The 27,227-nt window shown below is 56.4% G+C and overlaps 2 protein-coding genes across 2 annotated transcripts; one reads left to right on the top strand and one right to left on the bottom strand.

The window, feature by feature from the left end:
• Positions 1-1,106: 1,106 nt before the first annotated feature.
• On the top strand, positions 1,107-10,435 carry Ap1s1 (adaptor-related protein complex 1, sigma 1 subunit). The gene is made up of 5 exons (XM_013031750.1): positions 1,107-1,178; positions 3,117-3,295; positions 4,481-4,589; positions 7,963-8,100; positions 9,778-10,435. The coding sequence occupies exons 1-5, from the start codon at positions 1,176-1,178 to the stop codon at positions 9,823-9,825; spliced, it is 477 nt and encodes a 158-aa protein (XP_012887204.1). The 5' UTR covers positions 1,107-1,175; the 3' UTR covers positions 9,826-10,435.
• A 2,496-nt stretch (positions 10,436-12,931) lies between these two features.
• Positions 12,932-14,773, bottom strand: Vgf (VGF nerve growth factor inducible). Its single transcript, XM_013031736.1, has one exon. The coding sequence runs from the start codon at positions 14,771-14,773 to the stop codon at positions 12,932-12,934; it is 1,842 nt and encodes a 613-aa protein (XP_012887190.1).
• Positions 14,774-27,227: the final 12,454 nt, after the last annotated feature.

The raw sequence follows: 27,227 nt of genomic DNA, 5'->3' as shown, positions 1-27,227 counted from the left end.
AATTGTTCCATTTGATTAACAGCTACTATTGTTAGATGCTTTCTATGCTCATAACTATTGGCAAGATACTTTAGCATAGGTTAAATATGTGGCTGTGTAACATATAGAGTAAAAACATCGTGTGTACAGGTTTGGTAAAATATGAGGTTTCAGGAAATCTGCTAGAGATAAGGGAGGGAGAACTATAGAATTTTTTCAGCCAAACAAAATACATTTCTTTTGAAGTCTTACACCTTGATTGTGCATGCGTGCACCCACATAAACACATACAGAGCTAAAAGCTCCTATTACAATTTAGAACCTCCTCATCTTTACTCTTCCACCTGTCCCTTTTTTGTTTTGAACCCTACTACCCTTTTAAGATTCTCTGTGTTCCCTCCCACACAGCTTTTTTTGTGCCAGTACTAAGGCTTGATTGAACTCAGGGACTGGATTGGTCCCTGAGCTTTTGTACTCAAGGCTGGTGCTCTACCACACATTGACCCACAGCTCCCATTCCAGCTTTTCGGTGGTTATTTGGAGATAGGAGTCTCATGGTCCCTCTGGCCCAGGCTGGCTTCGAACCATGATCCTCCGATCTCAGCCTCTTGAGTATCTGGGATTACTGGCGTGAGTCACAAAGCCCGGCTGTATCTGGCCTGGCCTAATCGCAGTAAAACCTTGGACTCCATACTGTGTCCTAATCTCTACAACCTTCCACCCCGAATCCCCACCCTGCACCCCGCGACGTCCCTCTCATCAGTCCCCCCACAAGTGCCTCACAAACCCCCACGACCCTCCCATCCGTCGCTCACCCCTTTTCCCGCCTGCCCCCCCATAGGGCTCCCAAGCGCAAGGACCGCGTTATCATCCCCCCCATCCTCCCACCGACCCCCACGACAGCCCCGTTACCATGACGACGGGGCCTCTCAACGCTGAAGTCCAGGACCTGGTTGCTATGGCTTCCGCTTCTCCGCCTCCGGCCCCGCCCGCGCGCCGTGCAGCGTTCGCGCCTGCGCAGTTCGCAGTCTCGCGAGGGGCCCCGGAGGCCAGAGGGCGGGAATAGATGGGCGTGGCCTTGCGCGACGGGGCGGGGCTCAAACCCGGGGGCGGGAGGAAAGAGAAAGGATCGGTGGGGGAGCGGCGCGGGCGCCTACGGAGGCCGCAGAGGGACACGCCGAGCCGGAGGCTGCAGGATGGTAGGTTGTGCGGGGGGAGGGGGGGGCCGAGGGGCGTGGGCTGCACCCGCGGGGGGCCTTAGGGGCCGTCCTCGGGGGCTGGGGGGGGTCGCTCAGTCTTCCCTCTGGTCCTCCGAGACCCCCACTTCCCCGAACAGGTGGGCGAGCCGGCCTTTGGAGGAAAAGCTGGAAGTCGCCCTCGGGAGCGGGGCGGAGAGGGGCGGGGAGGGGGCGCATTTTGGGGGTGCGGGGGGCCCGGTGGCGGGGCGACGGGGCCGTCCTGGGCTCGGAGGAGCGCTCGGGGGCGGGGGACTGAGATCTGGGTCCCAGGGACCGCGGCCAGCGCCGCGGGGAAGCCGCCCGAAGGATTGGGGCGCAGGGAGCTGCGTGGAGAAGCGGGGTGCGGGGGTCCCTAGAACCCTCCCCCCCTCGTGCGGCCCCACGGGGCGAGGCCGGGCGGGGAGCCGCGGATTTCCGGGTCGGGCCCCACTTCGGACCATGCACGCCCCAAGGCCCGCCTGAGCTTGCGGGTTTTCGGTCGGGGACCCAGGCTGCGGGGGTCCCCCCCTTCGGTGCTGTGAGCCGCCCCGCAGCCCCCCAACACCCAGCATGCCTTCCCTCCGCACCCTAGGCCTTCCGTCTTCCTGCTGACCCCCCACCCCTGACCTCGGGGCGCCCCTCGGTGCCCTCCTTTGGGGGCGTCGGGGGTGGGGTACCCGGTTCTCCCGAACCCTGACTCAAGTCTGCGAACCAGCCCCGCGGCCCCGGCCCCCCGCCGCCTCCCAGCCCCGCGGCCCGCGCCCTGGGCTGTGCGCACGAGTCCCCGGAACGGGGAAGCCGGGGTGCGCGGGGTACCGAGCGCTCCGCACCCCAGCGCATTCCAAGTTCGCTCCTTGTTCCACCGCCATTCCCAAGGTGCCACCCCGAGTGCTTCGTCCCGGGGAGAGGCCGAAAGGGGGTCCAGATGCGAGGGGGGGTCAGGGGTCGAGGTCATGGAAGACAAGTGACAGGTCGTTACAGGGACGGAATGTTAAGATGGCCGAGCCCTTGGCTGGGTAGATAGGCTTCTGCAGAGAAAGATCCAGGGGGTTTATGGCCAGGACAGGGTGGAAAACCCGAGGTAGCAGACACAGAAAACCCCAGTTGCCGTGAGGTGAAGTACAAAGTACTTACCATGTGTCAGAAACTGTTGTGTATATCAACTCATTTAACCTCCCAACAACAATTCTTAAGGAGATTGTGTGTGTGTGCGTGCACACGTGCGTGTATCCCGGTCCTGGGGCTTGAACTCAGAGCCTGGGTGCTAGCCCTGAGCTCAGGGCTAGTAGTCTACCACTTTGAGCCACAGTTCCACTTCCAGCTCCTTGCTGGTAGAGTCTCACCAACTTTCCTGTCTGGGCTGGCTTTGAACCACAGTTCTCAGAACTCAACCTCCTGAGTAGCTAGAATTATAGGCTGAACCACCAGTACCTGGCTAAAGAAATGTTTTATGATTTTTTTTGGGGGGGAGGGGATCCTGGGGCTTGAACTCAGGGCCTGCGCACTGTCCCTGAGCTGCTTTTGCTCAAAGCTAGCACTCTACCACTTGAGCCACAGCACCATTTCCAGCTTTTAATGTTTATGTAGTACTGAGGAATCGAATCCAGGACTTCATGCATGCTAGGCAAGCACTCTACCACTAAGCCACATTCCCAGCCCTGATTTTTATTTTTTTTTAATCTAAGAAACTGAGGCCAAAGATTTAAGTAATTCAAAGCCATACCCAATTTAAGAGTCAGGATTTGAACCTGAATGATAGACACCTCCTGGCAAGATCCAGAGTTAGCAGGGAGGGGTTGGGTTTGTGGAAGTTTTGTTTATGTGCCTAGAATGCAGGGCCTGGTTGCTATCCCTTAGCTAGAAGGAAAGGCTCTGCAGCAAATGTCTGCCTCTTAGCTCTGGTGCCCCTTCTTCCTCCAGATGCGATTCATGCTGCTGTTTAGCCGGCAGGGAAAACTTCGGCTACAAAAATGGTACCTGGCCACATCAGACAAGGAACGGAAGAAAATGGTGCGGGAACTCATGCAGGTTGTCCTGGCTCGCAAACCCAAGATGTGCAGCTTCCTGGAGTGGAGGGATCTCAAAGTTGTCTATAAGAGGTGACACTCCACCTGATTCAGACCCCCTTGCTGGATTGGAGTTCAGAAATGGGTTAGGGGGCTGAAAAGTAAGCATTTGTTAGGTCAAGGAGAGCTTGGTGCTAAGGATACATACATATCAGTGATAAACACCAGCATCCCATGCTTTCCAAATTCCCCTTGAGCAACATCTATCTTTTTCTACTTTACTAAGATTTGAACTCAGGGCCTTGCCCTTGCCAGGCAGGAACTTTTTTGCTTCTGTTTTTGCCTCATGCTTGGTTGGTTTGCTTGCTCATGGCTGGTGCTCTGCCACTTGAGCCACTCCAGTCATGCTTTTTGCTGTATTGTGGGGTTGTTTTTTGTTGTTGTTGTTTGTTTTGTCCATCATGGGGTTTGAACTTGGCCCTGGGTGCTGTCCCTGAGCTCTTTCGCTCAAGACTAGCATTCAACCGTTTGATCTACACCATCACTTCCAGTTTCCTACTGGTTAATTGGAAATAAGAGTCTCATAGACTTTCCTCCCTGGGCTGTCTTCAAACTGTGATCCTCAATCAGATCTCAGCCTCCTGAGTAGCTAGGATTAGAGCCACCAGTGCCTCGCTTGCTGTGTTGTTTTGCTTAGTTTTGTTTAATGCCAGTCCTGGGGCTTGAATTCAAGACCTCAGGATGTCCCTGAGCTTCTTTTGCTCAAGACTAGTGCTCTACCACTTGAGCCACAGCTCCACTTGCTGCTTTTTTTGGTGGTTTATTGGAGATAAGAAACTCACAAACTTTCCTGCTGTGGCTGGCTTGGAAGCACAATACTCAGATCTCAGCCTCCTGAGTAGCTGGGATTACAGGCGTGAGCCACCAGCACCCCACTCAAACCTGATTCTTGCCTCCTACATATAACCTCTGTCCCTCTAGCCTCTGTCTAGTCCCTGTCTTGCACTAACACCGTTCAAAGGCCCTGCCCCACTTTTCACAATAGCCCCTCCCACCCCCGCACACAGGCTCCTTCTGTGAACTGGTGAGTAAGTTGGCTCAAAGTTTTGCTGAGTCAAATGGAGATGGTCAGAGGGCAAGAAGGAGAGAGAACACTTGGACTCTGGATTCCCTGCTGTGTCCAACTGGTGCTCAGACCTTGGGCTGGTGGGAGGGGTGCACCCACACTGTTGGGGTCTGGAAGCTGGCTCCCAGCTGTCCCCTGTGTCCCCTCCTCAGATATGCCAGCCTCTACTTCTGCTGTGCCATCGAGGGCCAAGACAACGAGCTCATCACGCTGGAGCTCATCCACCGATACGTGGAACTCCTGGACAAGTACTTCGGCAGCGTGAGTCCCCCCTCCTTCCCTGGCTTGCCTTCCCAGCAGGTGTCTCTTCCTGCTAAACGTGTTTTGTTTTTTAGTGCCAGTACCAGGACTTCAACTCAGGGTGTAGGTGCTGTCCCTTAGCTTTTTTTGCTCAAGGCTAGCACTTTGCCACTTGAGCCACAGCTCTACTTCTAGCTTTTTGGTGGTTGGTTGGAGATAGTCTCACAGATTTGCCTGCCCATGTTAGCTTTGTACTGAGCTCCTCAAATCTCAGCCTCCTGAGTAGTTGGTATGAGTCATCAGTACCTGGCTTCTTTCTGATGAACTTTAAGGAAAGCCCGTCCAGCTATTTTCTGCACTAGAAATCTCAAGGGGGAGGTAAAGTTGGAGCAGCGAGAACCCCAATTAATCTCCCCTGTTAAGCTCTAAGCCTATTAGCCAAGTCCCTTAATTGGCCCTGAGGCTTTGGGCGGGGATCAGGGAGAAGGAAGAAAGTGTCCAGTATGAGTCCAGTACTTAATTTCTACTTAGTGCTTGGCTCTCACTTTTTTTTCTTTTTCTTTCTTTTCTTTTCTTTTTTTTTTTTTTGCACCAGTCCTGCTGGGGCTTGAACTCAGGGCCTGGACACTGTCCCTGAGCCTCTTTTTGCTCAAGGTTAGCCCTCTACCACTTGAGCTACAGTGCCACTTCCAGCTTTTTTGAGTAGTTTATTGAAGATAAGAGTGTCACAAGAGCCGGGCGCTGGTGGCTCACGCCTGTAATCCTAGCTACTCAGGAGGCTGAGATCTGAGGATCATGGTTCAAAGCCAGCCCAGGCAGGAGAGACAGTGAGACTCCTATCTCCAATAAACCACCAGGAAACCGGAAGTGGCGCTGTAGCTCAAATGGTAGAGCTCTCGCCTTGAGCTGAAGAGGTGAGGGACAGCGCCCAGGCCCGGAGTTCAAGCCCACGACCGACCAAAAAAAAAAAAAAAGAGTGTCACAGGGACTTTTCTGCTTGAGCTGGCTTCGAATCATGAATTGCAATCCTCAGATCTCAGCCTCCTGAGTAGGATTATAAGCATGAGCCACAGGTACCCACTTTGGCTCAAACTTCTGCATACAAGGACAGAGACCCAGTTCTGATTTTGATAGTGGTTCCTGCTTTTGGCTTGGTATTAGAATCTTCTGGAGGTTTTTTGTTTGTTTGCTAGCTTTTACTTACTTAGTTATTTATTTTATGCTGGTATTCAGGGCCTGGATGCTGTGCCTGAGCTGTTTTGCTCAAGGCTGCTACTCTACCACCAGAGCCACAGCTCCACTTCTGGTTTTTTGCTAGTTAATTGGAGATAAGAGTCTCTTGGATTTTCTTGGCTCAGGCTGCCTTCAAACTACAATCCTCAGGTCTCAGCCTCCTGAGTTTCTAGGATGGCAGGCATGAGCCACTAGAGCCTGGTGTTAGAGGTTTTTTTGCGTGTTTTTTTGTTTTATTTTGGGCCAGTTCTAGGGCTTGAACTCCAGGTCTGAGCACTGTCTCTGAGCTTTTATTTGCTCAACACTAGAGCTTAACCACTTGAGCCACAGCTCCACTTCCAGCTTTTTTTCTTTTGGTGGTTAATTGGAAATAAGAGACTTATGAAGCCAGATACTGGTGGTTCATACCTGTAACTCTAGCTACTCAGGAGGCTGAGATCTGAGGATAGTGGTTCAAAGCCAGCTCAGAAGGAAAGTTCATGAGACTCTTACCTCCAATTAATCACAGAAAAAGCCAGAAATGGCACTGTGGCTCATGTGGTACAGTGCTAGCCATGAATAAAAGAGCTCGGGGACAGTGGCCAGGCCCAGAGTTCAAGCCCCAGGACCAGCACAAAAACAAAGAAAACAAGAGCCTCACAGACTCTCCAGCCTGGGCTGGCTTTGAACCTCAATCCTTAAATCTCAGCCTGAGTAGCTAAGATTAGAGGCTTGAGCCACTGGTGCCTGGCCTTGAAGAGTTTTACAAAATATGGATGCATGGAGATTCCACATTAAGTCATGTAGGAATAGCCCAGGCTTTAGTAGACAGCTCTGATCTTAGATGTGTATTAGTGGAGTTGACTTCACAGCTCATCTCCCACTTGGCAGTTGACAGAGCTCTCTTTTTGGTCTGTATCTGCCCTGTGAGTAGATGCTGATATCCTCATCTTCAGGTGGGGAAACTGAGTTTTAGAGACATTCTGTGATTCTATAGACAGCTGGTTATAGGTAGAGCCCATCTTGGACTCAAGTCTCCTTCCCCCCACAGTGCCTGTGTGTGGAGGGGAGGGTACCCCAGCCTCTTGTAGGAATGGTATTGTAGAATTAGGGGGAAAGCAGAAGGAACTACAATGAATATAGATTAGAACATAATATTTCATGTTCAGAGAGAAAGGCAGGAGGAAGGGAAGAAGGCCTGGCATTGTGGGGCTTGCCTGTAATCCCAGCACTTGGGGCTAAAGCATGATGACCTGGAGTTCCGGGCCACACTGGGCTACATGGCCAGACCCTGTTTTTGTCTGTTATTTTGTTGTTGTTTTTTAAAAAGAAGCTGAGCCCCGGTGGCTCACATCTGTAATCCCAGCTACTGAAGAAGCTGAGATCTTCTGAGGATTGTGGTTCAAAGTCAGCCCAGGCAAGAAAGTCTCTGAGACTCTTCTTCCAGTTAACCACCAGAAAACCAGAAGTGGAGCTGTGTCTCAAAGTGGTAGAGCGCTAGCTTGAGCAAAAGAGCTAAGGGACAGCGCCCAAGCCCTGGGTTCAAGCCCTGCAACCAACCAAAAAATAAATAAAGGCAGGAGTGGGAGAAGATCAAAATAAGGATTAATAAGTATTAAGGCCTGGGGGTTGGGAGCACCCAAGACCAGTATTAAAACACAAGGGGGAGCCGGGCACCTTGGCTCACACCTGTTATCCTAGCTACTCAGGAGGCTCTGATCTGGGGGTTGCTTTTGGGGGGAAGGGGAAGAAGGGAGTTGAAGGGCTTGGACTCTGGGCCTGGGCACTGTCCCTCAGCTCTTCAGCTGAAGGCCAGCACTCTACCACTTGAGCCATAGTGCCATTTCTGGTTTTCTGGTGGTTAATTGGAGAAGAGAGTCTCATGGACTTTCTTGCCCTAGCTGGCTTTGAGCTGTGATCCTCAGATCTCAGCCTCCTGAGTAGCTAGGATTACAGGAGTGAGCCGCCGGTGCCTAGCTTGAGGATTGCATTGCAAAGCCAGCCCAAGCAGGAAAGCCCATAATACTTCAAAAATCTGGAAGTGGAACTGGAGCTGTGGCCCAAGTGGTAAAGCACCTGCCTCGAGGGGAGAACAAAACAAAAAACAAGGTGAGAAGAATGTCATGGAAAAAGTGAGGGGCTGGGAGTGTACCTCAACTCTCCATTCCTCCCCTCCTCCCAGGTATGCGAGCTGGACATCATCTTCAACTTCGAGAAAGCCTACTTCATCCTGGATGAGTTCCTGATGGGTGGGGACGTGCAGGACACCTCCAAGAAGAGCGTGCTGAAAGCCATCGAGCAGGCTGACCTTCTGCAGGAGGTACGGGCCCAGCACAGTGAGGAGGAGGAGGAGGAAGATGGCGGTGGCAGAGGGCCCCCTGCCCGCCCCGAACGCCCTGCTCGTCGCTGGGGGGGCCCTCTTCCCTGCGGCGTGTGGCCCCCCCGCACTCGGGGCTGCACAGTTGGCCTCCAGTCTCTGACCCCTCCCCCTCGAGTATGGACAGGGGTGAAAGACCATCAGGCATCTTATTAATTGTCCTATTTTCTTACCACATTCTCTGTCCTTTGGGACTCAAGGTGTCAGGTCCTGGCTAAATTCCCTTTTTTGACTGCTTTTAATATTTCTCTTGGCCTGCAGTCTTACTCAGAGAACTGGGGCTCCTGGTAGATCAGTGTGGGGTTTTTTTTTGGGGGGGGTAGGGTGGGGGGTTTTTCTTGGTAGATCAGTCTTTGTTTTTCCCCACCTATGGTAGTAAGGACTGAATTGGGTCTTGGGCTTGCCAGGCCAGTGTTCTAGCACTTAACCATATCCCCAGTGAATATCAGTCTCTTCAGGGTCACGCCTATAATCCTAGCTACTCAGGGGGCTAAGAGCTGAAGATCCACAGTTCAAAGCCAGCCCAGGCAGTGAAGTTTGTGATTCATTTATCTCCAGTTAGCCACTGAAAAGCTGGAAGGAGAGCTGTGACTCAAGGGGCAGAGTGGCAGCCTTGAGCCAAAAAGCCAAGCAAGAGAACCAGGCCGCCCTGCGTATAAGCTCTAGTACTGACAACCAGAAAGAAAAAAAAGTCAATCTTCCCTCTGGTTTATTATTATTATTATCATTATTATTATTATTTTGATGAGGCTAGAAATCAAGCCTAGGGCCTTGCACAGGGTAGGCAAACAGCCCACCACGGAGCTACCCAAGCTCTCATAATTCACACTCGCACACACTTACTTAAAAGCCTGGAGATTGGGGCTGGGCAAGGGGGTGTGTGTGCACAGATGTGGGGACATTCTCCTTGTCATTGTGTGCCCCCCGCCCGCACCCCCTCCCCACCCTGCCTGCCCCCTCGCTCTGCTTTGCCACCGGTGAGCCTTGCCGCAGGGCGATGAGTCACCAGAATCCGCAGTGCCTGAGTGAGCTGGCCTGAGCTGTCTGTGGGGAGGGGGAGACCAGCGGAAGTGTGGGGTCATCACTGCAGGAGGAGGGACAGCTTGCCTCCCTGCTGGTCTAGCCACACACACACACACACACATACATGCGCACATACACACACACACACACACCTGGCCTGGCATACCCCACCCCCCTGATTACTAGTAATCTTTTCAGTCCTAATGACTCATCTCTGCAGTGTGGGGACTGGATGCCAACCTCTTATTGCCCTCGACCACCCCCAGCACACCCCAACAAACAGGGCCCAGCTCTCAGCCCCTGCAGCCCCCTGGAAAGTAGGCTTAGGCCCTGAGGCTGAGCCCCTATGTACCCTCCCCTCTCCCCTCAGCTCTGGGCTTCGGGTTCTGGGTGCTGGTGGACTCTCCCTTCCATGCTGCCTCTGCCACTTTGGGTGCTGGGGGTGGTGCTGGGAGGTGGGTGAGCCCCCCCAGGGCTCCCCCTGCTCCTGCCTTGGCTCATGTTGGCTTCTCTTCCCCCAACCCTGTGTCTCTCTGCCTCCCTCCTCTCCCCTTTGTGTCTGCCACCGTCTCGCCCACCCTGCCGTGTGTCTCTCAGGAGGACGAATCGCCGCGCAGTGTGCTGGAGGAAATGGGTCTGGCATAGCCCCTGCTGGCCCGGCCCTGTGAGATGGGGGAGCCTTCACCCACCTTCCCTCCCCACCCCACCCCTGCCCCGCCTTTCTCTTGGTGGGACCCAGCTGTCCCTCCTCGGCCACCTCACCTCTGGAAGGGGCTGTGGGCCCAGGCCCTTGAAGCATTCCCTCCCGCCACCACCTGCCATTCCCACTGAAGAAATGTGACCCAGACAGGGGGTGCTATTTGGCTTCCATTCCCTGCCTTTGAAGAACCAATGTTATCCCCCCCCCCAAAAAAAAAATCTTCCCTCCCATAGCAATCACTGTAAATATATAAATATTATCAGGTTAAAGGGAAAAGGTTTTCAGGGCTCTTCTGCCCCCTCTGCCCCAAAACCTACCTCCACCCCTCCCCCTAGCCAGCCAGGGCAGCTTCTCTGCCTCGAGGGGGGTCCTTTTCCCTCACCATCCCCACTTCCTCCTCAGCTGCGGTCGGGCCTCTGCACGGTGCCAGGAGGAACAGCATAGTTCATTTTTTTCTAACCTTGCCCCTGCTGAGGGAAGGGACCAGGGAAGGGGGGGCCTTTGTGGGACACAGGCCTGGGCTGTCTCCTCCACTCCATATTCTGGGTGTGGCTGGAGGGGTGGGATGGGGTGGGGTGGGCCAAGTCTTTGCCTTCATTTCCTTTCTTCTGAAATAAAAGGAAAAAGCATTTCTGGAGTTGCTGTGCCCTGGGCTTTGTGAAGGAAGACAGGGCCTCGGGTGTCCATGTGAAGTGGAGCCAAGGGCACCCTGCCCGTTGGCCTCTTCTCCAACACTGGGGTTGCCAGATTTAGGAAGGAAAAAAAAAGTTACATGTGAATGTCACACTAGGTTTTTCTGTTTGTTTTTTTCTTGTGCCAGTCCAGAGGCTTGAACGCAGGGCCTGGGCACTGTATCCTATCTTTTTCACTCACCACTGGTGGTGCTCTACCACTTGAGCCATAGTTCCACTTCTGGCTTTTTGGTGTTTTAAGTGGAGATGAGAGCCTCGTTGGACTTAACAGCCCTTGGCTGGCATGGAACCTCGATCCTCAGCTGTCCTCCCGTTTTTTCTCTGGCAGGTTGCCTTGCTGGCAATGTGCCTGACAGGACTGCTCACCCAGGGTTAGGGAGGAGCAAGTCCTGGGCTCCACTTCCGGTTTCTTTAGAGGATTTCCGGTGCCCAGATTCTTGTTAGTTGGAGGTTATCCATTCCAAGGTTATATCAGCTTGGGAAGCTGATAAGTAACCAAAACAAGGCTTTGGTAAGGGTTTAGGTGAGAAAAGGACCGCACAGAAAATAATAAAAAGATTGACAGGAAAGTTTATTGGGGTCCGCACCCCGGCTGGCTACCTGGTTGGGATCAGAGAGGTTGCACTGAGTTTGGTTGTAGCAGAGCTTTTATAGGCAGGGTATAGATAGAACTTGTAGTCAATGGGGACTTGTAGCATGTAGCTTGTTTTGCCCACTGAACGGTTTTAGGCGATGCACACAAAGAATGGTTGACTCAGATGGTGTTTTTGATAGGGACATGGTTTTTTGGCAGCAGCCTGTTGTCCCCCCACCCCCACATTTCCTCCAGCGGCCTGACAGCTTTCACCACATTCCTGGGAAGATACCTGGCAACTGGGGAGCTTTAGTGAAGTGGGGGTACAACTAGTTGGAGCAAGGCCTGTGGGAACAGGACCATAAAAAGATCCAAGTCCGGGCTGGGAAGGTGGCTCAGTGGTGGAGCGCTTGCCTTGCATGCCTGAGGCCCTGGGTTCGATTCCTCAGCACCACATAAGCAAAAAGAAAAAAGCTGGAAGTGGCACTGTAGCTCAAGTGGTAGAGCGCTAGCCTTGAGCTGAAGAGCTGAGGGACAGCGCCCAGGCCCAGAGTTCAGGTCTCACGTCCAGCAAAAAAAAAAAAAAGATCCAAGTCCCCAGAGGTGCAGTGCTGAGTCCTTTTTCTTTTTTTTTTTTTGGAGGTCATGGGGCCTGAACTCTGGTCCCAGGCGCTGTCCCTCAGCTCTTCAGCTCAAGGCTAGCGCTCTACCACTTGAGCCATAGCGTCACTTCCGGCTTTTTCTGCTTATGTGGTGCTGAGGAATCGAACCCAGGGCCTCATGCATGCAAGTCAAGCACTCTACCACTGAGCTACCTTCCCAGCCCTCCTTTTTCCTTTTGAACCAGCTTCCTGGGCTCGTTCACTGCGACAACTGGCTCTTGGTAGTCTTCTCTTCTGCCAAATGCTGGGCAATGTTTTCCAACCTCACCACCCAACACCCCAACATCCTGGGGCTTGGGCTCGGGGCCTCACCCCCTCCCTTAGCTTTTTGCTCAAAGTTGGTACTCTGCTATTTGAATCACAGCGCCGGTTCCAGCTTCTTGCTGGTTAGCTGGAGATAGTCACTCCAGACTTTTCTGACGCGGCTGGCTTCGAACCTAGATCTTCAGATCTCAGGTTCCTGAGTAGCTAGGATTACCAGGCGCGAGACACCTGCATCTGACGCAGTGGGGTTTCTCAGCGGGAAACCTCCAGCCCCTAGGTGAGCTTGCTCTCCTTGGGCTGCCCGCCGGGCGCTCCCCTCACCGCCCCTTGGGAAGGGCCACAGCTGGGCCCAAGGGGACGGGTGAATAACGGAGAACAAAGTCCTAATAAAATAGTCACTTTTATTTCTTAGCAAAACTATTTCCTCCGTGAGGGGTATTTACAACAGAGAAAGGAGAAGGAGAAGTTCACAGCGATTTGGAGAAGGTGGAGAGGCTCACGGGAGGCCCGGAGGGCGGCAGACAGACACACTTCCATCACAGGATCAGAGCTGCTTTTACCGGTTTCGGACGGGGACGTCCCGAGGGCGACCAGAGGGGAGACAGGGCCCTGCGGGGGGAGGGACCGCGCCCGGACCACCCGCCCACCCCGGCTGGCCGGGGAGTGGAGGCGTCGGAGCCGGGAGGAGGTCTGGCAGGGCCCGGCCTGGCGCGGCGGGGGCGTGGTCTGGACGGGGGCGGGGCCCCGGAGGGGCGGGGCCTGGCGGTCCGGGAAGGGGCGGGGGCGCATGCAAACACAGGGGCGGAGGGGCGACACGGAGGGGGTGTGGCCGCGCGCGGCGGGGGCGGAGCCCGGCGAGTCACGGGCGCCGGAGCAGCACGTGCTCGATGTAATTCTCCAGCTCCTCCTGCTCCTGCAGCCGGCGCTCCTCCGCCTCCGCCTCCGCCTGCGCGCGCCGCGCCTCGGCCTCGGAGTCGGGATAGTGGCGCGAAGGTGGCAGGGCGTGGTGGAAGTGGCGGCGGCGGGAGGCAGCGGGCGGCTGCAGCGTCCGCGGCCGAATGTAGTTGGGAAAAGGGTGGTAGGGCCCCGGGGGGAATGCCGCGTCCTCCTCGCGGTCCCAGGGCGGCAGCACTTCGTTCCAGTCCGGCAGCTCCTCCCGGGCGGGGGCGGGCGCGGGGGGCGGGGGCTGCGGGGAGCGGACGTGGGCGGGGGCGGCACGGGGGGGCGGCACCGGTTCTGGGGGGGCGTTCTTCTTCCGCTTCCGCTTCTCCTCCACCTCCTCGATGATGCTGACCACGTCGTCGGCGGGCAGGTGGAGTTTGGTGGACAGCTCGATGAGGCTGTCGATGGTCTGCGGGTCCATCTCGTCGTCATCGTCGTCCTCCCCGCCCTCCGCCGGCCCCTCCGCCTCTTTGCGCCGGTGGCCCGGCGTCTCCTCCTGGGAGCGCTTGTCCTCGGCCCCGGCTTCCCCATCCTCCTCGTCCTCCTCCTCCGCGAACAGGAGTGCGTTCTGCCGCGCCCTCTCCGCCTCCTCGGCTTCGGCCTCCGCCTCCGCCGCCTCCTCGTCCTCCTCCTCCTCCTCCTCCGCCCTCTCCTCCCCGCCGCGCCTCTCCTGCTCCGCCTCCTCCCGCTCGCGCTCGGGCTGCGTCTCCGGCTGCCCCCGACCCCCGGGGCCGCGCGGCCGCGCTCCGCTCTGCAGCAGATACTGGAGCAGCAGGTCGGAGGCGAGGTCGGCCAGACGCTCTTCCTGGGCTGCGGCCTGGCGCGTGGCCTCCGCCTGCCGCCGCCCAGCCTCGACCTGCGCTAGCCCCTGCTGCAGCAGGCGCTCCCCGGCCTCGGAACCGCCCAGGAGCGGGCTCTCCGGCCGGCGCGCCTTGGGAAAGGGGGCGCTCAGGCCTTGGTATACCTTGGATAAGGGCGTCAGAGCCTCGCCCAGGTGTGATTTGGGGGAGGGCAGTCCTTCCCCGAACTGAGGGGCTTCGGGTAGGGGCCCCTTCTCGGGCACGCGCGCCTGGAACTGCGAGGGGGTCAGGGGCGCGCGCTCTGGGACGCGCGCCTGGAACTCTCCCCAGGACGCGCGCCACACGCGCTCGGGCCCCGGGCTCTCCAGATTGACTCGCGTCAGCGTGTGCGTGCGGGTCTCCGTCTCCGCCGCTGCGGTCTCCTGCTGGCGCTTCGCGCTGCTCGGGCTGAAATCGCGAAGTTCCTGGAGCAGCGCCGCGAGCGTCTCCAGCTCGTCCGCGGGGCTCCCGGCCTCGGCGCCGTTCTCCTGGGTCTGCGCGTGAGGCGGAGCCGCGGGCACCTGGACCTCCGGCGCCGGGAGGCTGTGGGTCTGGCTGCGCACCGTCTCGGTCAGCAGAGCTTCTGCCGCTTCTCCAGCTGGCTCCTGCGGGGAACCACCCGGCGCTGGGGGCGACGCCGGGCGGTCGAGTGCCTGCAGCAGCACCGCGGCCAGCGCCCGAGGATCCACGCCCTGGAAGAGCTCTCCCTGGTCCTGCGGCTCGGAATTCCGAACGGCTCGGACTTCTGGAGCGCTGTCATCCCCTGGCCCGGGCACTGCGTCCCCAGTTACCGGCTCTTTATGCTCAGAGCTGAGAGGAGGCGGCTGCGCCTCTGGGCGCCCGGGGGGCGCGGCCCCCACCCCCTTGATTAGCAGAAGGAAGCAAAAGAGGACGGAAGCCCGCAATCTCAGGGATTTCATGACCGAGGGGCTGCCGGAGACTGGAAAATAGAAGGGGCCAGAGGGAGAAAGAGGGGGGTTTCTGTAAGAATTCCCAGCTCTCTTATTCCTGTGCTCCCTTCCCCCCACCTTGAAGCAGGGAAATCCGGGGCTTCCCTCATCCCGCTTAATCTTACCCAAAAGAGGGACGTGTAGGAGCAATCGAGGAAGATGCGCCGTTCTCTGGAGTCTCCACCCACCACCTCGCTCACCCCGGGCCACCTCGCCCCCTTCCCCGAGCCCCCTCGCTGCCAGCGCCCACGTACTAAGCACGGATAAGGGGGGGGAGCGCTGCCCGCTCCCCGCAGGACTCCCCGGATGGTGCGTGGGCGACTTCAGCAGCGAGAAAAAAATGCTGCGACTCCCCTCCCCATTTACCGGGGACCCTGACGAGGGGCACCCCGCTGTGTTTTCAACACCACCACCCCATCTGGGAGGAGAGAGAGAACCCTCCCTCCCTCGCACCCACGACCGGGGGTTGCGGGGACAAACAGCGGAGTATTTACCAGCCGGTGTCACGACGCGGAAAGTGGAGAGGAGGATCGGGGCCGGGGCAGGGTGGGGGTCGGGGGGGGAGATCGGGACCGGTCTGCCCTGGCTCCGAGCGACGGCTGGAGTACGAGAGGCGGTCGCGGTCTGTCGTCCACTGGGCTGGGCTCGGCAGAGTCGGCGCTGCTCCCAGCCGCTCGCTCGCTCCGGCTTCAGCACGCTGGACAGCGCCCGCGCCGCCTCCACCTTATAAAGGGGAGCGCGCAGGTCACGTGGGAACGCCCCGCCCCATTGACGTCAGTGTTCATTCATGGGGAAGCGGGCGGGCGCCCAGTGAAGGGAAGACGCTCGGCGATTGGACGGCGCTCGCCTCTCCCGGCCTGCGCCTGCGCACTGACACCTTTGGCTGGAGGGGCGTGAGCGAGCCGAGCTCCGGGAAATGAATGAGTGAATGAATGAATGAATGAAATGTTGAGGGGGGCGGGGGGCTGTGAATGAATGAAGGAGGGACGAGGAGAAAAGGATGAATGAATGAATGGGAGGATGAATGGAAGGGTGGATGCTGAGGCGCGCTGGAAGGCGGGAGGGTGGGTTACAAAGCAACCTGCAGGAGCCCGCGTTGCCGAGCAAAATAGAAAGGGGGGACCCCCACACACACACCTCGGACTGGGCACCGGTAGATCCACCCTGGGGAGGGGAGGACAGGGCTTTGCCGGCCGCGGGCGTCGGGCGCCCCACCCGGCCACCCCGGGTCCAGAGGGAACACGCCCAAGGACAGCCTGAACCCCAGAACAGAGGGGCGGAATGCGGGCGCCGCCTGCGGATCTGCGGTGCGGGGCTGGGTGCGGGCACCAGGGCCGGGCTAAGGGGCGGATCTTGGGGTTTGGGTAATCACCTTGGAAAGGGTCCGAGTCGAAGCGTGGGGGGGAGGGGGAAGGGGAGGAGAGATTTGAGGATCTGTGTGCTTGGCCTCCGGGTCATGTCTTTTCTCCAGGAAAAAGGTGTGTCCGTCCTTCTGTCCCGTGGACTCGGCAGCGTCGGGGCCCCACCCCTCCCCGCCCTCCCCCACCTCCCCTGCCTCTCCGTCCTCCCTCCCCCCCCAAGGACGTTTGGAGGGCGAGACCAGACCTGGTGGGGAGGGGGTTACGCAGGTGGGGGGGTGACTCAACTCCAAGTCTTCACCGCTCCCAGGGGAGGCGCGAGCGGGTCGCGAGGGGGGGCGGCAACGTCAGAGACAGACCCTGGCTCGCCAGCCCCCCTCGACCGTGTCTCCTGCCACAGGGGTCGGGGCTGGGGGCCTGGACGGCTCGAGGTTCCGGGAGTGGGGGGCGATGACGCACAGATTGCGCAGAGAAAATCCATCTGCCAGCCGGGTCCGGCGAAGGGAGACCGGGCGTGGGCGGGAGGGGGGACGGAAATGGGGAGGGGGCAGGGGAGAAGGGAGGGGGGCCCGGGGAGCAGCCACTGCGGGAATGGAGGGGAGGGGAGAGGAAGGGCTGAGGGGGCTGCGGTGCGGTGCAGGGCGGGGGCGCGGAGGGGGGAGAGAGCCAATGACACACACCGGACACGCAAGAACTGCGGACACATGGGTGGCCGTGGGCACAGACACGCAGGGCACCCGCGCCCGGAGCCGCTGGAGAGCGAGGACAGGCCCTCGGAGCCTGTGTCCCACCTGCCCTGAGCCCCCTCCTCATCACTTTCTGGTGGTGACTGACCCTCACGCAGCCCACCCTCACACACTCACACACACACACTCACGTGCTTTCTCCCTACAGCCAGCAGAGCGGCTTCTCCATCACCAGAGAAGTGGCTTGATCCATCAGAGGCTAGACTTTCCCAGAAGAAAGCCATCAGCGCTGCGGGGAAAGAAAGGGGTGGGGAGTGGAGAGGCGCCATGAGGGCAGGGGAAGGAAAGAAGGGACCTGAGCAGGTGGAAGGGGTGAGCAGGAAAAGGAGAAAGAAAAAAAGAAAGAAAGGAGGAGATTCTGTGTGGTAGTGGAGGGAAAAGAGGAAGAAGAGGAGACCCAGAGACCTCTTGAGGCAGGGCCTCACCCCCTCCCATACACACACAAGGATGCAGGACCCGCTCCCTGGCCCCCCAATCCCTCCCCCCACCTCCACTGCTCCTTCATCATCTCAGCCTGCTTCTCGGGGAGCAGTGGGATGAGGAGGGGTCACGTTACCTTCCTGAGGATGAATCAGAGCGATGGCTCAGACATCTGGAGAGGGGGAGGGGAAGCCACGCAGAGAGCAGGGAGGGGGGCCAGGGGGGGGCCTGGCTGAAGGGAAGAAGAGCCTAAGTGGGCAGTGCGGAAAAAGCGGCATACCTGTGGGTTGGTGTGTGCACAGCAGCCTGGCGTGCGTGTACATGCATGTGGATGCATGTATGTATGTGGACAGAGCTGAAGGAGACCCGGGGAAGGAATAGAAATGTGGGAGGGGGTGTGTGTGAGGTAAACAAATTAAGACAAGAAGGCACAAGCGTGTGTGGGATCTGTATGTCTCTCTCCCCCTCTGTGCCTGCTCCCGAGTGTCTGTGTGGAATCTGATCTCTTCCCGGATTCCCATGAAGTTTTGAGTCTTTGAATGAACCCAGTTCTGGACATATTGGTTGGTCATGTGTGACTTGGTAGGGATTCCAGGTAGTACTCAGTGTGTGTGTGTGTGTGTGTGCGTGCGCGCACTCACGCATGCATGCATGTGGGTGGGAGTGTGTGCCTGTGAATTTCTTGGGGTCTTTCTATGGCTTACCGGTATGTGATTGTTTATATGGATTTCCATGTGCCCTGCTCATTTTCTAGATCTTGGTGGAATAAAGGCTCGGAATCCATGCTACTCATTGGCAGCCACCCCCCCCCCAAACACACACACCCCAGGTTCTGGGTCCTTGGCTCTTTTTCAGAGCATCCTCCATTTCCAGCAGAACCCTTTCCAACTCCTACTTATTGAGATGCCCAGGGAGTTTCTCGGAAGCCCACATGCCCACATGCCCTGCCAAAGCCCCGGGGGGGGAGGGGGGGAAGGCAAGACTGAAACCTTGGCACAAGAAGCAACAGGGCTTGGCGATCCCATAGCCTGACCCCTGTGCCACGTGTCCTCTCCGCGCTGAGTCTGTTTCTGCCTCTTTCCCACCTGTTTCCTACCTGAGCTAGCTTCCTTCCCACATGCTTCCATCTCCCGGGGGCTGAGTCGTGGTGTCCTTCATGCCCTGCTGCCTCTAGAGGATTCTGGAAAAGGTTTCTGGAATAGGGAAGACAGCTGGGAGAGATAGCGCAGCGGCAGTGAGCAGCTGGAGGGGACCCCCTGGGCTTTGCTGGCTTGTTGGTATGAATCCACCCATCTTTGTTTCTGAATTCTCTTCTGTTCCCCCCCAAAGAGTGGCAGGAGATGGGTCTGGTAGAGCAGGGATCCAAAGCAGAAGGTCTGGAAAGTCAGGGGAGGTGGGCAGAGGGGTCTTTTCCCTAAGATGTGGAAGGGAGGGGGGGAGGCAGGGGCTTGAGATCCCCCCTCCTTCTGGCACCTCACCACCGTCCCCTTCTTCCCCCCTCCCCCAACCGGTGACTCACCTCTGCAGCCATTCATTCATTGCGTCAGCCTTAGGGGGGGACAAGCAGGGAGGGGGTGCTTTGAGAGAGGGGCAGGGGCTCCACTTCAAACTGAAAGTAGCTGCTGAAGACCCCCCTGAAAACGACCCCATTTAGTAGATATGATTGCCTTAATCTCTGGTCATTCCAGAAGTGGAAGGGACTGGGGAGAAGCATGGGGGGCACTGCAGGGTCTGAGATGGTGAGGGGGACAAGGGGGTGCTCACCTTATTACTATTTTTTTAGTCCCAGGGTTCCCTTCTATCAGACCCCAACACCCACCTGAGAGGGGGAGGGGAGACCCAGCAAGCCGGGGGAGGGCAACGCCGCAGAAATGAGTCACCAAGAAAAGGAAAGAGAGAGAGAGAGAGAGAGAGAGGGAGTGTGACTAGAGAGACTGAAGGAACACACAGACACACACACACACACACACCATGAAGGTAGTATCCAGAAACTCACCAGAGAGAGAAAAGTATGCATTTCCACCCTCCAGATCCTCCCCCTCCCCCACAATCCATCTGTCACACACATTCACACACACACACCCCACTAAGATGCTGGACACACCCACTTCACAAGCACAATGTCACACCTAGCTGAAGCCCAGTCCTGCAGACTGTGTCCAGGGAAACGGAGGTCTGCCTGGAGAGCTTTCCGTTCATGTTGTCAGGGTGGCAGGGCAGTGGTCAGAGCCCTTGCTGAAGGAAGGAGACGGCGTTTCGGGGACTCACAACTGCACTGGACAACACACTCACAAGTCACCTGCTTCCCTCCCCAGCCATCACATAGCAACACAGCAAGCATGGGGAGCGGGGGGATGGGACACCAGGCATGTTGTCCAGGATACATCCCACCCAGACATCCCCTGACTCGAGTGTACATGGACAGAAACCAAGACACACACAAAGACACCTATGGACAGACACACGCGCGTGTGCACACACACATTCACACACCTTGCGCTGCCTCGCCCGCCTGTCCTGGCGCCCCCGTGTGTTGTATCTGGGAATTGCAGACTCCGCTGCTCCCTGAGCTCTGCTGGGGGTGAAGGGGAGGGGGGGAAGGAGCGGGCACTGTGAAGTGGGGAGGGGAGACGGGGTACCCAGGCTCTTCCCACGGCTTCCCCCACCCTGGAATGGGAGAAACGAATGGAGAGCTGAGATTCAGATGCCCAGATCGTTGGGGCTGAGGGAGGCTGGTCCTGGGTGCCAGGGGTGAACTTGAGAGTAGAGCCCACAGGGATTTGGCTAGCATGTCCTGGAGAGAAAGCTTGATCCCTGGGCTGATTGGGAAGCAGGGCTGCCAACCCTTGCTTATTTCCCAGATCAGATGGATGGAGGTGGGGGGCAGTGTCCAGCCACTACCGCCCCCATGCAGGAAGTCATTAGTCCCACTGCAAAAGGGCTTAGAGACCCTTCCAACACTGCTCTGGAGAAGGGGGGCGATAATGCCTCACATCCCCGCCCCTCCCCAAGTGAAACACAATGCACACACACAGAGGGTGGGCAAATGGTCCTTTATTGTCCCAGCGTGATCAGGTGCCAGAGCCAGCCAGAGCTATGCAGCAGCAAAGCCCAAACTGGGGAGATATGCCCACTTTCCCCATTACCACCCATATCTCAGATTGCATCCCCAGCAAGCAATGAACGTCCACCGTCCAATAAACAGTTCAAGCTGAGGTGGGACATTCTATGGAGCCCTAAGCTGGTTCTGAGTTCGGCATACCCAGGTTTTCTAGTCCCTGCAATTGGCAGACGACTAAGACCCTTGAACGTTTCCTCACTGACATTGGTGTGGGGATCCTGCAGCATGGGATACAGTGCTGGACAAATGCACTTATAGAGCTAGGTGCCCATGGCTCACACCTGTAATCCTAGCTACTCAGGAGGCTGAGATCTGAGGATCTCCATTCAAAACCAGCTCGGATGAGAAAGTCTATGAAACTATTATCTCCAATGAACCATCAAAAACACCAGAAGTGGAGCTGTGGCTCAAGTGGTAGAGAGCCAACCTTGAGTGAAAAAGCTAAAGGACAGGACCCAGGCCCTGAGTTCAAGCCCCAAGACCAGAACACACACAAACAACAACAAAAAAGATGCATTTATAGGCCAAGCTAGGTATAATGGCACACTACTTTAATCCTAGCCCAGGACTATGAGTTCTAGGCCAGAAAACCCTGCCTCAAAAGAGAGGTGTGTGTGTAGGGGGGAAAGTTCAAAGAGCGTTCATGATCCGGAAGAAGGGAGCCCTGTCCAGAAGTAAAGGTCCCAGTCCTTCACCTTGGCAGGCCAGGGAACCTGCTTCCAGGGCTCCACAGTCTCCAGGGGAAATTCTGGCGAGGCAGGGGGCCGGGGGCGCACGCGCGTGCGTATGCATACGCCATGCGGGAAGTGCCTGTGCTCCCCAGGAAGGAGAGGACTGGACCCTGCGTCCAGCAGGCCCAGCTCGGTCAGCCCCGGGTCAAACGGGAAGCCCCTGGCCAGCTGGGCTGAGGTCTGCGGGCTGCCCTGGGGACTGGGGCGCCAGGAAGCGCCGGGGGCTGGCGTGGAGGCTGGGGGCGCTGCAGGGCTTACAGTGGTGATGTGATGTGGTAGTGGCGCGTGCGTGGATGTGACGCCCCGTGCATCAGGGTGATGCCCTCGTGCGTGGTGGTGGCGTGATGTGCCTGACGGCGGGTAAGGGAAACGCAGCCGGCTGATGGCACCCGGTCGGCTCCTGGCCCTCCAGCCATCCGGTCACCCATGGCTCAGGCCCAGCAGCTACTCAGGAGGCTGAGATGGGAGGATCCAGGTTCAAAGCCAACTTGTGCAGGAAAGTTGTTGAGACTCTAAGGACAGCACTTGGGCCCTGAGTCCAAGTCCCAGTATAGCAGATGCATATGCATGCACACATGCGTGCACATGCTTACACACTCAGGACCCGCCTGCATCTCAGACAGGGCTGCTAGGACTGGCACTGGGGCATGACATATCCCAGCTGGGCATTCTCAGAGTCACAAGGAAGAAGAAGAACATTCTAGTCCATCCCTTTGCTTCCTTCCCAGATACACCTTCTAACACCTGTTCTCGCTTTTTTGTGTCAGTACTAGGCTTTGAACTCATGGCCTAGGGCTCTTGCTTAGCATTTTTTCCCTCAAGGCTGGTACTCTACCTCTTGAGTCAGAGCTCCACTCCCAGCTTTATTTTGGTCAGTTGTGGAGCTTGAACTCAGGGCGTGGGTGCTGTCCCTGAACCTCTCCATGCTCAAGGCGAGTGCTCTACCACTTGAGCCACAGTGACACTTCCAGTTTTTGAGTAGTTAATTGGAGGTAAGAGTCTCACAGACTTTCTGCCTGCACTCACTTTGAACCACAATCCTCAGATCTCAGCCTCCTGAGTAGATAGGATTACAGACGTGAGCCACTGGTGCCTGGCTCACTTCCAACTTTTTGCTGGTTAATTGGAGACAAGTCTTACAGACTTCCCTGCCCACTGTTCTCCGATCTCAGCCTCCTGACTAGCTGGGATTACAAGCGTGAGCTACCAGTGCTGCATGATCCATCCTTGCAGTCACTGCTGGGAACACCCCTGTTGGGCCCCACACACAAGATATTGGGGTCCTAGGGAGGATGGGTGTATCAGAAACAGGGGAGGAAAAAGAGAGAACAGAGGAGAGATAGGGCCAGGCAGGGACAAAGGAAGCAGACACACAAAAGAGGCCAAAGAGTGAAAAGGACTGGGTGGGCAGGAAGGACAAAAGGAAACAAAGGGGGATAGGGAGGTGCGGGCAGGGAGGAGAGTGGGCTGGGGGGGGGGGTGAGGTGAAACCTAAGACATATCCTGACCCCACTAGCATGGGCCAAAATAAATCCTAACAGCGGTCCCTCCTAGGGAATGGGAAGGAGCCAGCTGGGTGCTGCACCCCTGTTCCCCATGGTGCCTTGCAGGAGGGCGGGGACGGGAAGAGACACCCTGTAATCAGAGGGAGAAAGAAGATGGCCCAGGGGGCAGAGGCAGGGTGTGGCTCCAGGGTGGACAGTCAGCAGGGAGGGCCCTGGCCTGGGGGGTGGCAGCAAGGCTGGAAGCCAGAGCAGATTCTAAGTCCTCCCGCCCCCACCCCCATCCCCAGGAAGGAGATCAGAGCATCCTGGGACACCCTGGTACCCCATTATCTAAGTTATCTAGAACACAGAGGCTGAGCCCAGGGGTGTGTGCCTTTCAGCTGTGCAAGAGAAGGCCACCCTGACCCCGTGCCCCCCCACCTCCTACTGGGTGCCTACCTCCTCACCTGAGCCACGAGCCCAGATGTTGGGTGTCAGAGAAGGCTGGGCAGGCGCAGAGATGGTAGAAAGAAAAGGCGGCACTTAGGGAGCCCAGAGTGGAGTGCTGGTGGCTTGGGTTCAGAGGAAGTGAACCTGAACCCATCCAGTCTCCTCCCCAGTAGCTGTTCAGAGGGGTGGAGACCCCAGGGACACCAAGAAAACCTGGGGTGGCCGTAGATCAAGAGGACTGGAGGCCCAGGGTGCCCAGGAGAGGCAGGCATGGGGCTGCAGCCTCTTCTTGTCCCATCTGGGGAGCCGAACAGCGAGGGGTGTCCTAAGTTTGGGAGGAGGGGTGATTCCTGGCTTAGTGAGGGCCACACTCCCTCCCCTGGCAAACCCAGCATTTCCATTCTCAATCCGGGTATTTCTCAGCCACCTCCCACCACCCCAAGAAACCCTCTGACTCCAACCAGCTACTGGAGGTATGAAAGTACCTGGAAGAGGCCTGGGCGGCCCCAAAACGTAGACAGAGGAGATGGACACCCAGCCACCTGCCCCGTGCCTCGCACCTGTCTCCTCCCAGCTACTCAGGAGGCAAGATCTGAGGCTCAAGGTTCAAAGCCAGCACAGGCAGGAAAGTCCGTGAGATTGTGTATCTCCCATTAATCAGCAAAAAGCCAAAAGTGGAGCTGTGGCTTGAGTGGTAGAGGTGTCAGCCTTGGGTGAAAAAGTTCAGGGCTAGCACCCAGGCCTCAGTTCAAGCCTCAGTACTGGCACCACATACAAGGAAAGAAAAGATGACTATAATCCCATGACTGCTTTTGCCCATCAGAGAAAACCAGGGGCTCTCAGTGTCCTTGCGGGCCCAGGGCTTGCCAGGAAGACAGACCCCATAGCCTGGAGCCGGGTGATCCAGGAGACAGTCAAGCCCAGGCTCACAGGCCTCCAGGACCACCGCTGTGGGAGGGGTAATGCGGTGGGAACCACAGAACCACGCTGGATATTTTCATGGTGCTACAGGGTGTGGGGTGGTGTGAACACTTCACAAGTGAGGAAAGTAAATTCTGGGCAGTTCCCTAACTTGGGCCAGATGGGAAATGTGGTGATCAGGATGGGAAATGTCACACTGAGGCTCCTGGCTTGTTGAAGGCTTCCTTGCTATTCTGTGCTGGTGCTCTAGGAAGGTGGTCAGACCTTTAAGAGGAGGGGCCTGGTGGAAGGAAGTTCACAGCCTTGAAAAGTGGGGAGATCCTGGCTTCCTCTGCCATTGAAGCCACCGCAGGTCCAAAGACACACTGGCTGAAACCTGTGAAATAGTGGAACAAGATTCGCTTTACCTGTTTTTTATTTTTAAAGAGGCCTTTAATATGTGACTCATGCTGACCCTCAATTCAGCCTCTTTCTGGTTTAGTCCCCTGGGTGCTGGGATTACAGGCCTGCACCACCTGACCTGCCAGCATTTCTCCCTCTTCATTTGTTTACTTGGATTGAAATATGACTAACATAAACCCGCCGTTCTTGTGTGTGTGTGTGAGTGTGTGTGTGCGTGTGTGTGTGTTGGTGGGTCGTAGGGCCTGAACTCTGAGCCTGGGTAGTATCCTTCAGCTCTTCGGCTCAAGGCTAGCACTCTACCACTGAGCCATCTTCCCAGCCGGTAAACCTGCCATTCATGAGGGACACTGTTGGCCTCTGTCTGCACATGGGATGCTACAGCCCATTGGCTCCTCAGAGAAGCCATGAGAGAAACCAGGGGAAGTAACTTTACCCCAATATAAAGCATCCAAACTAGTTGGTCTCAGCCTGTGTGTGTGTGTGTGCCTGTATTGAGACTTGAACTCTGGGCCTGCAGATTGTCCCTGGGCTCCTTTTGCTCAAGGTTAGCATTCTATCACTTGAGCCACATATGGATTTGCCTGCCTGGGCTGGCTTTGAACCCTGGTCCTCAGATCTCAGCCTCCTGAGTAGCTAGGATGTAGGCATGGACACCTCTTCTTCCTCTGCTCTCAAGGCTGAGGCTGAGCCCTCTCTCTTCTTCCTTATTTCTCCTCATCCAGAGACTATCTTGGGCGATTCCCCCTTTTCTTTGAGTATACAGGGCTGGGTACACTTGGGTGGGAATCGACAAAAAGAAGCCACTGCTCTCCCCGTCACAGATAAAGACAGAGACCAGAGATCAAAGGGTTAAATAACTGGCCTCAAGTCACTGGTGAGGAACGCCCTAAGGACTGGAATGAAAGCCTTACTGAAAGCCATCCCAGAAGGCAGCTGTCTGGGATACCGCGCTCGCTGGCCGTGAATCACGAGGCTCCATCCTCCCTATTTATAAAAGCACGCAGCACGGTGCTTCCAGGAAGGACCGATTGAGATGATGCCAGCAGCGCCTGACACAGCACTTCCGGCATAGAAGTCCGGTTGATGATCCAGCCTGCCGCAGTCACCAGTCTCCCATGCGATGCTGTAGAGCTTGTTCAAGCCTTAGGGGCGCCCCTCTTGTTTATTCTATACAAAGGACTAGAGGAGTCTAGAAACAGCCACACGGGGTTCCCCTCCATCTTGCTCTTCATGAAGGATACTGGTACCCTTATCAGAGACCAGAGATGGGCATGGTGGCACACACCTGTAATCCCAGCACTTGGGGAGCTGAGGCAAGAGGATTGTGAGTTCAAAAAAAGTGAAAAAGGGGGCTGGGAAGGTGGCTCAGTGGTAGAGCGCTTGCCTTGCATGCATGAGGCCCTGGGTTCGATTCCTCAGCACCACATAAGCAGAAAAAAGCCAGAAGTGGCGCTGTAGCTGAAGTTGATAGAACGCTAGCCTTGAGCTGAAGAGCTCAGGGACAGAGCCCAGGCCCAGAGTTCAAGTCCCACAACTGACAAAAAAAAAAAGTGAAAAATAATTTCATTGTTTGGCATCCTTTATAGTGCAGCCCTGGGGTTTGAACTCAGGGCCTTGTGTTTGTGAGGTAAGCACTCTGCCACTTGTGCCATACCTTCAGCCTTTTCTTTTTTCATTATTATTACTATTTTGTGGAATTGAGGTTTGAACTCAAGGCTTCACGCGTGCTCAATTTGGTTTCTCAGCTGGCATTCTACCACTTGAACCACACCTCTAGCCAGTTTTTTGTGGGTCATTTATTGTTTTTTGCCACTAGTGGGGCTTGAACTCAGGACCTGGGTGCTGTCCCTGAGCTCTTTTGCCCAAGGCTTGTGCTCTATCACTTTGAGCCACAACACTGCTCTGATTTTTCTGGTGGTTCTTTGGAGATAAGAATCTCACAGGACTTTCCTGCCTGGGCTGGCTTTGAACTGTGATCCTCCTGATCTCAGCCTCCTGAATAGCTAGGATGACTTATCCTTTTCCAGTAGGATTATGAACCCATGGATTGGAAGATGTTCAATGTGCTGGAATCTAATGCAGTTATCTTCCTTACCGACCCATCAGCTGGTGCTTGGGGCCACATGGAGGGTTACAGTAGGGAGATCTTTTTTTGTTTTGTTGAGCCACAGTGCCACTTCTGGTTTTCTAGTGATTTATTGGAGATAAGAGTCACAGACTTTTCTGCCCTGGCTGGATTTGAACAGAGATCTTCAGATCTCAGCTTTCTGAGTAGCTAGGATTGGGAAGAGATCCAGAGATGCAGAGGAAAGCCCTGAACCACTCACAGGTCAGGGGAACCTGGATGAGGGAGGCGGAGGCCCTGGTGCTGTACTGTGGCCAGGGCAGGAGGGATCAGCCTGGGCTGTGGCTGGACCTTGGGCCCATCTCAGTGGGTGGGCTGGCCACCTGCGGCGGCGGGGAAATGGGTAGCAGCTGGCTGAAGGTCAGATCCACCTTCCGAGCAGAGACACCCCTGGTGGCCACATGGAGGATGGCAGGGAGAGGTAGTCTGGATGTGCCACGTGCCACTCACACTTCCAAAGTTCACGGACAGTTCTGGATAACTTCCAACTGGAAGGGAAATCACCCAGTATGGGGGTGATTGGATCAGCTACGTGGGACAAGAGATGATATAGGGAGCCCCTTAATAACCTTGGATAAAACAGGAATTTAAGCCAAGCACAGTGGCTCACACCTGTAGTCCTAGCTACTCAGGAAGCTGAGATTTGAGGATTGTAGTGTGAAGCCA

Source organism: Dipodomys ordii, unplaced genomic scaffold, assembly GCF_000151885.1.
Source record: "Dipodomys ordii isolate 6190 unplaced genomic scaffold, Dord_2.0 Scaffold143, whole genome shotgun sequence".
Taxonomy (NCBI): domain Eukaryota; kingdom Metazoa; phylum Chordata; class Mammalia; order Rodentia; family Heteromyidae; genus Dipodomys; species Dipodomys ordii.
This window is presented reverse-complemented; position numbering and strand designations above follow the sequence as displayed.

Coding starts and splice junctions, on each gene's coding strand:
- Vgf (XM_013031736.1), bottom strand. CDS start 14,773: ATGAAATCCCTGAGATTGCGGGCTTCCGTCCTCTTTTGCTTCCTTCTG.
- Ap1s1 (XM_013031750.1), top strand. Junction 3,296..4,480: donor CTCAAAGTTGTCTATAAGAG/GTGACACTCCAC, acceptor TCCCCTCCTCAG/ATATGCCAGCCTCTACTTCT. Junction 4,590..7,962: donor TGGACAAGTACTTCGGCAGC/GTGAGTCCCCCC, acceptor CCCTCCTCCCAG/GTATGCGAGCTGGACATCAT.